Consider the following 12001-nt stretch of genomic DNA (forward strand, 5'->3'; position numbering starts at 1 on the left):
GCTAGAAAATATCACTAATTAGTAAATACACAGTGCACTATCCTAGCAAAAGTTAAAGTACTGATGGCACGGTAAAAGTTTTGTGCGCAGTACGAGTTGAAGTCTCAGAAGGACACCTCAGTTTCAACGTTGCACTATGAAGAAACACAGGCAAGTCTGCGTTAGAAGTAAAGACAAGAAATCTTACAAGTCCACTAGCTGATCAACTACATGGAACAGGGCGTCGTCGTTGCGGCGGCTCCAGCGTGAGGTACTGACTGGCCGAATGCGACTGCATTCAGCGCCTTACACAGGAAGCCCATTCACAGTGGCTTGAGCGCCAGCCTAAATGCAGCTCGGGCACCAGGATACCGTAGGAAATACTTTTAGTGACATGGCCTGTGGAGGAGAATACGACCGCGATGCCAGCGACCTCTATTGTCGCTTGGGATACCGTCTAGTGGTCAGGGAGATCATGGTTGAGTTGGTCTGTCTGCAGGAAGGCTGGTTCCTAAAGAGTTATGTAACCGCTTCCCTCAGGTGTAACGTTGGTTGTTGAGTGGGTAGGCGCAAGGTCTGCCCATAGGAGGTATACCGCTCTGATTCATGTTCATGACAATCTGAATTAGTTGACGAAAGTCATGGTATAACCCTAAGACTTCGCTCTATGCGAGGTTCTGGACTCCAAATGTCCAAAGCCACGACGTTCCCTTCCAAATATGTGTTCCGAAAGTGGTTGAGGTGAACCTACATTTACTGACTCGGCGATATGAGCCTGGTTTGAAACTCTCATTGATAAGGCTAATTAAGTTAATGAGATCCGTTTTAATTTTACTAATGATTTATTCAATCCACTACCGGTTTTTGGAGGTTAAACCCCATCTTCAGATACACAAACTTGCACAGAACGGAGTGGAGGTAAGAAAAATAATAATAAATATAAAGTATCTGGAAAACCATAAGAGCAGGCTAATGTAACATGGCTGATCACTTACTGTATTTGGTCATACATCATATGTTGTGGGAGCAATGGGTGCAAAGGCTACAAATCACTCCATCTTAGGCAGAACAAGATCTGAGATGGCAGAGGAAAGGACCCAAAAATCAAGCAGGCATAATGTAACATCTGAATGAGTGGACAAAGGAGAAAGAAAGAACTGAAAACTGTTCTCACACTGTCAGCTGTCGAACATCTCTGCACGCTATGAAAGCCAACCACGGCTGAGAGGAGGGTCACAGCGCGGGCGAGGCGAATGGTGTACAAGGAAGTAAACTTACGTCGTTATTGGCGAAGATACGGAAAATCTGAACTGATCCGAGTGCTTACAAAATTTAAAAAGATAGTAGACTATGAATGAACTGTAGTAAGCTGTCAAGCTAAATAACTCTCAGACATTTAACAAAGTGTAACGTTTTAGGCAAAAAGGCAATGGTACATAGACAAAATGAACGAGCAACGAATATTAACATTAAAAACAGAGATAAAAACTAATGCTAACATAGACCAAACTAAGTAAATCATCATAATACAGTGTCTTTCAACATGAATACATAGGATTTAATACTTTGTAACGTTATTATGCTTAACTTGTGAAATGAAAGAGCAACTCAGACACGTCAGTGTGTCTGGAATAATGGCTGCAACAATGCTGTTTCTATAGTCGGGTAGATCAGCTGGAGCGGTGGCAGACGCAATGGTCCCTCATGAACCCCCAAAGATAAAAATCGTATGGTGTCAGATCATGTGTGGACGTGGAGGTCATGCAAGAGAAGCTCTATCATATGGCCCCTTGCGTCTAATCCAGCGGTCGGGCCGGCCGGAGTGGCCGAGCGGTTCTAGGCGCTACAGTCTGGAGCCGCGCGACCGCTACGGTCGCAGGTTCGAATCCTGCTTCGGGCATGGATGTGTGTAAGGTCCTTAGGTTAGTTAGGTTTAAGTAGTTCTAAGTTCTAGGGGACTGATGACCTCAAAAGTTAAGTCCCATAGTGCTCAGAGCCATTTGAACCATTTTTGAACCAGCGGTCGGGTGCAAAGGCATTTGACCAATCGCCTACTGAGTTGTGCCAGTGAGGCGGTGCACCATCCTCCTGACAAATGATGTTCTATGGTTCAGGTTCTTCCAATTGAGGAAAGAGCCATAAATCTAGCGCATCAGGATAAGAAACACAAGTTACAGTTGCTTCACCGAAAAAGAAAGGCCCATAAACTTTCCGCTGGAATATGACGCACAAAAAGATTCAATTTAGGGGAGTCTAGTTGCAACTGAACCATTTCGTGGGGATTTTCTGACCCCCAGATATGAATATTATGTGTGTTCACATTTCCTCTTAGCTGAACGTCGATTTATCACTGAATGCGATACGATCCAGAAAGTCTTCATCGCCGTGCACCATCATTTCGTTTCAAAGTTAGCAGTTAAACCATAGTCTGTAGGGTTTAGAGCTTGTAACAGTTGCAAACGTTAAGAACGTAGTTGTAATCGTCTGCTTAAAAGTCTCCACATAGTTGTCACTGGAACTGCTAATTCACGACTAGCCTCCCCATCGGATTTCTTGGAACTACACGTGAAAGACTCATTCATTCAACACGTTCTTCAGTCGCTCTTGGTCGTCTCGAAGTCCTCCTTTGCACACTGGTATACAAACAAAACTGAAATGCTCTATCATTTGATGTTGTGCCGACACTAAGTCACCACGAGTTGCAACGACTTTAATTCCGGCGTTGCCTCGTCGGGACTTGCTGTGTCGCGGCGCCGACAGCGGTGCGAGTGTGGCGCCGTCAGCTTGCCGGCCACATCGCGACCTATCTTGGAATCCAACCGTCCACCTGCAAGGGTCAATGAGTCGACTCGTCTTGCTGCAGCACGACGCTCGCCGCACCGCCGCGTTAACCTTTTGGTCGGTGTGTGTGTGTCAGTGCCTCTGCCAATGAACTTTGCTATGTTTTTGGAAGTGGTTAAGTAAGACTGGTGTTGAAACCTGTCGGGCGCTGGTGAGAGACTTAGCCGATATATTTTAGGGGACGCTGTGTCTGGTTATTGTACCGGTGCTATTTCATGCAAGCAAATTTGTTCTTTTGATAAGCAGACACGTAGTGTGGGCTGCCTTGGGTATAGAACTTTTGTGGTAGTCTTGTTCATGACTGGAGGTGGTGCCTTCTCAAAATTTATCCGTGTACTACTTGGAGTGTGCAACTCATTCAGTCATTGGAATCAGCTGTTTGAAATTGTGTGTTATTATCAGTATCATCATTTATTGTGTCAAAGATTATATTAACTATTTCTCTTACTAATGACTTTGGGATTTTAGAATCTTTACTGTGTTTAAAATTGCAATAAAGAGAAATTGTTCAAAAGAATGTCACACCTACTTCCTCCTAGCCCTTCAACTCGCTAGTTCTGTTACAGATCTACTATTTATAACTGTAAGCTGAATGTAATAAATGCTGGGTGGCTGTGGTGGCCGAGCGGTTCTAGGCGCTGCAGTCTGGAACCGCGCGACCGCTACGGTCGCAGATTCGAATCCTGCCTCGGGCATGGATGTGTGTGCTGTCCTTAGGTTAGTTAGGTTTAAGTAGTTCTAAGTTCTAGGGGACTGATGACCTCAGAAGTTAACTCCCATAGTGCTCAGAGCCATTTGAACCATTTTTAATAAATGCTACAAAGCCTTAAAACAAATATATTCATTTTGAAACACGCTGTATGTGTACGCTATATTAGGGGCTCAAGCAGTGTAAAACAGAATATACGAAAACCACCGTAAATATAGTGAGTGGACTGAATAACTGAAGCTGATCTCTTTAAATTAACTACGCCTCTGAGTTGAAAATGTCCCATACAAAATCTTGTGCACTGGCAAGGCGTTACACTCATCCCTGATCCCTTTCTATTAAGATTTGATAGCCCACGTTGATAAACTAGCAAAGTGCGCTACTTCGCTGCCACTGTAGTCATGGGCACATCTAAACGGGGCAGCTCCAGGCTGTCATTCGATCTCGCCTCCACATGGACCCACACTGCTCCTTGATACCATACAACTAACTGGAAAGTATGAACTTCACTACTCATGGTTAAATCTAACTTTGGCTCAGAAGGGGGTAAATTATGCTGCCACAACAGTCTTTGGTCACTTACCTAATAGCATCAAAAGTCTGACAGATAGCCGTATAGCATTAAAAAGGAAATTAAACGAATTTCTTAATGGCAACTCCTTCTACTCATTAGATGAATTTTTAGATATATTAAGTGGGTAATTTCCCCATGCCCCACAAAAAAATTAAAAATATTAAGTGTCATGTAATATTTTGTGTAATTTAATATCTTGTATAGACACCTTTTATTAACCTGCACGTCCCACATCATTACGAAGTGTCGTATTCATGCCGGCCGGGATGGCCGAGCGGTTCTAGTCGCTACAGTCTGGACCCGCGGGACCGCTACGGTCGCAGGTTCGAATCCTGCCTCGGGCATGGGTGTGTGTGATGTCCTTAGGTTGGTTAGGTTTAAGTAGTTCTAAGTTCTAGGGGACTGATGACCTCAGAAGTTAGGTCCCATAGTGCTCAGACCCATTTGAACCAAACCATTTGTCGTATTCATGATCTATGGAACAAGTACTAATCTAATCTACTCTAATCTACTGGCATACGCACACAGCCATTTCTTACTTCATCACTGGAGGTGATCACGTGATTACCTGATACCAGTTCTACGCCATTTACAGTGATAGACCGATGCGCTCGTTTAGGGGGTCGTCCAGTGAACATATCAGGCGCACCACTGAATGTTCCTTACCTGACGATGACGAGTACTGTTGTATTTTTGAAGAGGTTCCAGCTGGAGAAAATGCTGAGCAGTCCCTTCCTGTCGCGCTTGCTCCTGGCCACATTGCGTAGCACCCTCTGAGTGAGCGGAGGCACGGCAGTGCCGTTGGCGGCCGCGATGCGCTGCACCAGGCTGAGCGCCTCCTCCTGGCGCCCCCTGCAGGCCAGCCAGCGCGGCGACTCGGGGAACCACCTGCAACATAGGCGCATAGGCGCTGCCTCCGCGAACCCCTCACTGCAAGAGACAGGTGACACGCGAACATGAGAATGAGGAGAGGTGTACTGTTGGGCCTGGCTGTGGCAGGGTGACATAGTTCCTGCCCTTCTATTTGAAGATCTTATGCCTGATGCGAAAGCGCAATCATTACCCCTATATATTTTCAGAATTTTCTGTTATCTTCGTCTTCAGGGGAGCGATTTGGTAATGCTGTATTAATCACTAACTTTACAGACCCGATAGGCTTTGCAAAATGTGTTACAACTGCCATGTGTGTTTGCAGACTGCAGCACCGAATGAAAATTTGTACTTGGTCTCCTGCTGACTAGGCAGATGTGCTAACGCTGGCACAGAGGCTTTTCACAGCTGCACGGACTACCCTAGAATGCCTCCTTCCTCAATCCAAATTCCCATTCACACCTGAGCCCACCTGGTATTCGCCCTGAACCGGAACAGGATTGCAGAGGCTCTCCAAATGGGAATTTGGATTGTGGAGGGAGGCAAGCTACAGTAGTGTCCATGCGGTTACGCAAAGTCACTCTGCCAGGGTGGTGTAGTGGTTAGCGCATCTGCCTAGTGAACAGGAGAGCCGAGTTCCAATCCTGACCTTGGTACAAATTTTCTTTCGTTTCTTCAGTCTGCAAATATACTTCATAGATATTTCAGACTTGAAACAGTCGGTGGAACCAAATCATTTCGTCTGTATTATAAATGATTTCTTCAAATTTTTGACCGAGAACTCTTGCCGTAGGCATATCTGACTAAACTGGGAGTAGGACGGGCTACCACAGTTAATGTGCATAAGAAGTTACCCCAAGTGATATGATTTTCTTGTCTCTTATGTCCCTCTTGTTTGGTTTCAATACAACTAACAGGACTTTGATAATGAAACAAACCTGTCCTCTGGATGTTGCTTTAAATGCGAATTGTTATTTCAGTTCAAAGAATAAAACCACAAAACCTCTTCTCAGAGGAATCTCACTAAAGTTTGATCGTTTGCTTTTTCTCTCGTAACATGATTGCGAAATTATAAATCACACGAAAAATATTAGCAGTTGTCTTCCTAAAGTTAATTTAACCCATTTTAAATTTATGTGGCAACAATGGTTAGCGAACCTATCCACAGTTCAACTGTCGCTGGTTAAAATTAACTTGTAGTTCATGTACCTCCCTTTGAATACCACAAATTTTGTACAAAAATTTAAATATCCTCTACTTCTAAATTTCTGTAATGTGTTCGGCTCCTAAGCAAAATACGATCGAATATCTTCGCAGATATGTGGCCGAAGAAATTTACACCACTAAACAGCTATCTCGGGACACCGTCACTCCATCACAGTTGTAGGTTACCTATCTAACGACGTCCAGGAGCAACAAGACATTGATGTTCAATACTTCATATAATTACTGACCAAATTTAAAAAATTAAAATGCTGTTATCATCTTATTCATTAAGAGGTACAATCTAACGGTAAAAGTGTAGCATACTAAGACAATATTACACTTACCAACTGTATGAATGTCATAAGGCTGCGTAATTCTTGATGCATAAAGGCACTCGGGTTTTATAGGGGAAAGTAGTGTAAAACCGGGTATAATAAAGTGGGTAGCTTCAGATTTCCGTGACTAGTGCTGCCATCAGCTTGCTGACGCTCATAACTAATGGCAACCGTCATTCTTGGAATTCTAATTAACTGCCTGTAATCTGTCGCCTTTTGCTTTTCCTTCTAAACATTCTCAAATTTTTGCTGAAATTTTAATCAGTGTTGGTGCTTCTTGGAGCAGTGTCTCGAAGAGATGTATTACTTGATAAAAAGTTATCTGATTTTTTTCGATTCAGCTTGTTTATCAGTGTATTTTAATGTTTGTGTGATGCATATTAACTTAATTCCAACTTTCCAACGCCATGTTATGTTCAGTCTCGCACTATGTGCTCATTCGGATATACTGGCTTTGGCAAAACCGGTTTAGTAAAAACTTTTAAACCTGCCTCAGAAGGCTGACTTGAGAGTAAAGGCAAAGCACGAATACTGACCTCCTCTCCACACACAAATTATTTGAAAGTTGAAGAAAAAGCTAGAAATGATAGCGAAGATTAGGAAAATTGAAAACAAAAGCTTTTTGTCGGGAATAAATAAAGGCGAAGAAGCAGCCAACAATAGGTGGAAGGACTACAACAGCTCAAAAAAATTTAAAGTCAAAGTTCTTCGACTTCATCAGGGGAAGAACACCCAGACGAAGTATGCATAACTTTTAATGGGCTATATTCAGACTCTTTATCAAAGGAAATGTGGAGGGGTGTTTATCCTGTGTCTGGACATATCAACAATGTTCCAGTGCTGAGGAAGACGACAACTACTTCGTCTGTGATTCATGTTCTTAATAAAATGTATTCTCGGTGTTTTATTATGATCAGTCTTTGAGAACTTCTCTTAAACCATCAAAATTCTGAATCCTTGAAAAAATTATATTTCTTAAAAACCTGTTTTGGAACTCAAAAAGATTTATCGAATCCCTTGGCAGTATATTTAATGACCCCCATGTGTTTTCACATATTTCTACAGTGTAATAAAACATTTTTCTTGTTTTCAAGATTCTTCCATTCATTCGAAGGGGTACCCCATGGGTGAATAACCTTAATTTGCGAACTTATTGACCACTGAATACAAAAAAATGGTTCAAATGGCTCTGAGCACTATGGGACTTAACTTCAGAGGTCATCAGTCCCCTAGAACTTAGAACTACTTAAACCTAACTAACCTAAATACAACACACACATCCATGCCCGAGGCAGGATTCGAACCTGCGACCATAGCGGTCGCGTGATTCCACACTCTAGCGCCTAGAACCGCCCGGCAACTCCAGCCGGCCCAATGAAAAAACGTAAGTGAATTAAATGTTAAGGTCTCAGGTTTTACCGTACTTTCTCCTCCATCCATTATTTGAGAATGAGAACACATAGCAACTTCCCCATGAACCATGGACCTTGCCGTTGGTGGGGAGGCTTGCGTGCCTCAACGATACAGATGGCCGTACCATAGGTGCAACCACAATGGAGGGGTATCTGTTATGAGGCCAGACAAACGTGTGGTTCCTGAAGAGGGTCAGCAGCCTTTTCAGTAGTTGCAGGGGCAACAGTCTGGATGATTGACTGACCTGGCCTTGCAACATTAACCAAAACGGCCTTGCTGTGCTGGTACTGCTAACGGCTGAAAGCAAGGGGAAACTACGGCCGTAATTTCTCCCGAGGGCATGCAGCTTTACTGTATGATAAATGATGATGGCGTCCTCTTGGGTAAAATATTTCGGAGGTAAAATAGTCCCACATTCGGATCTCCGGGCGGGGACTACTCAAGAGGACATCGTTATCAGAAAAAAGAAAACTGGCGTTCTACGGATCGGAGCGTTGGAATGTCAGATCCCTTAACCGGGCAGGTAGGTTAGAACATTTAAAAATGGAATGGATAGGTTAAAGTTAGATATAGTGGGAATTAGTGAAGTTCGGTGGCAGGAGGAACAAGACTTTTGGTCAGGTGAATACAGGGTTATAAACACAAAATCAAATAGGGGTAATGCAGGAGTAGGTTTAATAATGAATAAAAAAAAATAGGAGTGCGGGTAAGCTACTGCAAACAGCATAGTGAACGCATTATTGTGGCCAAGATAGACACGAAGCCCACGCCTACTACAGTAGTACAAGTTTATATGCCCACTAGCTCTGCAGATGATGAAGAAATCGAAGAAATGTATGATGAAATAAAAGAAATTATTCAGGTAGTGAAGGGAGACGAAAATTTAATAGTCATGGGTGACTGGAATTCGAGAGTAGGAAAAGGGAGATAAGGAAACATAGTAGGTGAATATGGATTGGGGCTAAGAAATGAAAGAGGAAGCCGCCTGATAGAGTTTTGCACAGAGCATAACTTAATCATAGCTAACACTTGGTTTAAGAATCATGAAAGAAGGTTGTATACATGGAAGAATGCTGAAGATACTAGAAGGTATCAGATAGATTATATAATGGTAAGACAGAGATTTAGGAACCAGGTTTTAAATTGTAAGACATTTCCAGGGGCAGATGTGGACTCTGACCACAATCTATTGGTTATGAACTGTAGATTAAAACTGAAGAAACTGAAAAAAGGTAGGAATTTAAGGAGATGGGACCTGGATAAACTGACTAAACCAGAGGTGGTACAGAGTTCCAGGGAGAGCATAAGGGAACAATTGACAGGAATGGGGGAAAGAAATACAGTAGAAGAAGAATGGGTGGCTCTGAGGGATGAAGTAGTGAAGGCAGCAGAGGATCAAGTAGGTAAAAAGACGAGGGCTAGTACATCTTCTTGGGTAACAGAAGAAATATTGAACTTAATTGACGAAAGGAGAAAATATAAAAATGCAGTAAATGAAGCAGGCAAAAAGGAATACAGACGTCTAAAAATGAGATCGACAGGAAGTGCAAAATGGCTAAGCAGGGATGGCTAAGCAGGGATGGCTAGAGGACAAATGTAAGGATGTAGAGGCTTATCTCACTAGGGGTAAGATAGATACTGCCTACAGGAAAATTAAAGAGACCTTTGGAGAAAAGAGAGCTACTTGTATGAATATCAAGAGCTCAGATGGAAACCCAGTTCTAAGCAAAGAAGGGAAAGCAGAAAGGTGGAAGGAGTATATAGAGGGCCTATACAAGGACGATGTACTTGAGGACAATATTATGGAAATGGAAGAGGATGTAGATGAAGATGAAATGGGAGATACGATACTGCGTGAAGAGTTAGACAGAGCACTGAAAGACCTGAGTCGAAAGAAGGCCCCGGGAGTAGACAACATTCCATTAGAACTACTGAAGGCCTTGGGAGAGCCAGTCCTGACAAAACTCTACCAACTGGTGAGCAAGATGTATGAGACAGGCGAAATACCCTCAGACTTCAAGGAGAATATAATAATTCCAATCCCAAAGAAAGCAGGTGTTGACAGATGTGAAAACTACCGAACTATCAGTTTAATAAGTCATGGCTGCAAAATGATAACGCGAATTCTCTACAGACGAATGGAAAAACTAGTAGAAGCCGACCTCGGGGAAAATCAGTTTGGATTCCGTAGAAATATTGGAACACGTGAGGCAATACTGACCTTACGACTTATCTTAGAAGAAAGATTAAGGAAAGGCAAACCTACGTTTCTAGCATTTGTAGACTTAGAGAAAGCTTTTGACAATGTTGACTGGAATACTCTCTTTCAAATTCTAAAGGTGGCAGGGGTAAAATACAGGGAGCGAAAGGCTATTTACAATTTGTACAGAAACCAGATGGCAGGTACAAGGGTCGAGGGGCATGAAAGGGAAGCAGTGGTTGGGAAGGGAGTGAGACAGGGTTGTAGCTTCTCCCCGATGTTATTCAATCTGTATATTGAGCAAGCAGTAAAGGAAACAAAAGAAAAATTCAGAGTAGGTATTAAAATCCATGGAGAAGAAATAAAAACTTTGGGGTTCGCCGATGACATTGTAATTCTATCAGAGACAGCAAAGGACTTGGAAGAGCAGTTGAATGGAATGGACAGTGTCTTGAAAGGAGGATATAAGATGAACATCAACAAAAGCAAAACGAGGGTAATGGAATGTAGTCGAAGTCGGGTGATGCTGAGGGAATTAGATTAGGAAATGAGGCACTTACAGTAGTAAAGGAGTTTTGCTATTTGGGGAGCAAAATAACTGATGATGGTCGAAGTAGAGAAGATATAAAAAGTAGACTAGCAATGGCAAGGAAAGCGTTTCGGAAGAAGAGAAATTTGTTAACATAGAGTAGAGATTTAAGCGTCAGGAAGTCGTTTCTGAAAGTATTTGTATGGAGTGTAGCCATGTATGGGAGTGAAACATGGACGATAAATAGTTTGGACAAGAAGAGAATAGAAGCTATCGAAATGTGGTGCTTCAGAAGAATGCTGAAGATTAGTTGGTTAGACCACATAACTAATGATGAAGTATTGAATAGAATTGGGGAGAAGAGGAGTATGTGGCGCAACTTGACAAAAAATTTAGCATTGGAGGGCAGCTTGGAGGGTAAAAATTGTAGAGGGAGACCAAGAGATGAATACACTACGGAGATTCAGAAGGATGTGGGTTGCAGTAAGTACTGGGAGATGAAGAATCTTGCACAGGATAGGGTAGCATGGAGAGCTGCATCAAACCAGTCTCAGGACTGAAGACCACAACAACAGCAACTTTAAACAAAATTTATACATAACTTCAAAGTTTTCGCAACTTTCTCGCTTACGTGCTTACCGACACAATAGTAAACTGACTAAATATGGCTGCCGGGGTGGCCGAGCGGTTCTAGGCGCTACAGTCTGGAACCGCGAGACCGCTACAGTAGCAGGTTGGAGTCCTGCCATGGGCATGGATGTGTGTGATGTCCTTAGGTTAGTGAGGTTTAAGTAGTTCTAAGTTCTAGGGGACTGATGACCTCAGAGGTTAAGTCCCATAGTGCTCAGACCCTTTTTGACTAAATAAAAATTCAAAACCAAGGAGGATTTACGTGACAAACTAATGTGAGTAGGCATGTTTCTACATCTGAAAGATGATATCTATTAAGATTTCGCGCCAATCTCTCAAGAATTGTCCTAGTAGCGCCGCTAGGAGGACGAATATAGGTTTGCTTTAAACATACGCTGAAACGATCGTGAGCGTTAGTGAGCGTTAGTTACCTTTGAGACTAGACGTGCTGAGTTGATGTTAGTTAGGAATACCTTTAGGGCGACGAAGGCGCCATTATCAACACTCCACTGAGTTTGAACGAGCTAGTGTAGGAGGGCTACGAGAAGCTCGAATGACTTGGCAGGGGTGCTGGCAGCAGTTGCCACGAGAAATTACGGTCGCAGGAAAACCGGTCTCCGGACGCCACGTGACACTATCTAGAAGAAAGACCTGCGTGTTTTGTGTATGGCTCTGGCGCGTCGTACCGCATTTGCAGCAGCAATTTGACCATCAG

At 43.0% G+C, this 12001-nt stretch overlaps 1 protein-coding gene across 1 annotated transcript in view; it reads right to left on the minus strand.

Moving 5' to 3' along the window:
* The window catches only part of LOC124606308 (solute carrier family 22 member 13-like), a 78363-nt gene that overhangs the window by 44765 nt on the left and 21597 nt on the right, over nucleotides 1-12001 (minus strand). The window contains exon 4 of the mRNA XM_047138289.1: nucleotides 4770-4991. Within this exon, the coding sequence (XP_046994245.1) occupies nucleotides 4770-4991 (222 nt within the window). The remainder of the gene's footprint in view (nucleotides 1-4769; nucleotides 4992-12001) is intronic.

Source organism: Schistocerca americana, chromosome 3 (assembly GCF_021461395.2).
Source record: "Schistocerca americana isolate TAMUIC-IGC-003095 chromosome 3, iqSchAmer2.1, whole genome shotgun sequence".
NCBI classification, from domain to species: Eukaryota; Metazoa; Arthropoda; class Insecta; order Orthoptera; family Acrididae; genus Schistocerca; species Schistocerca americana.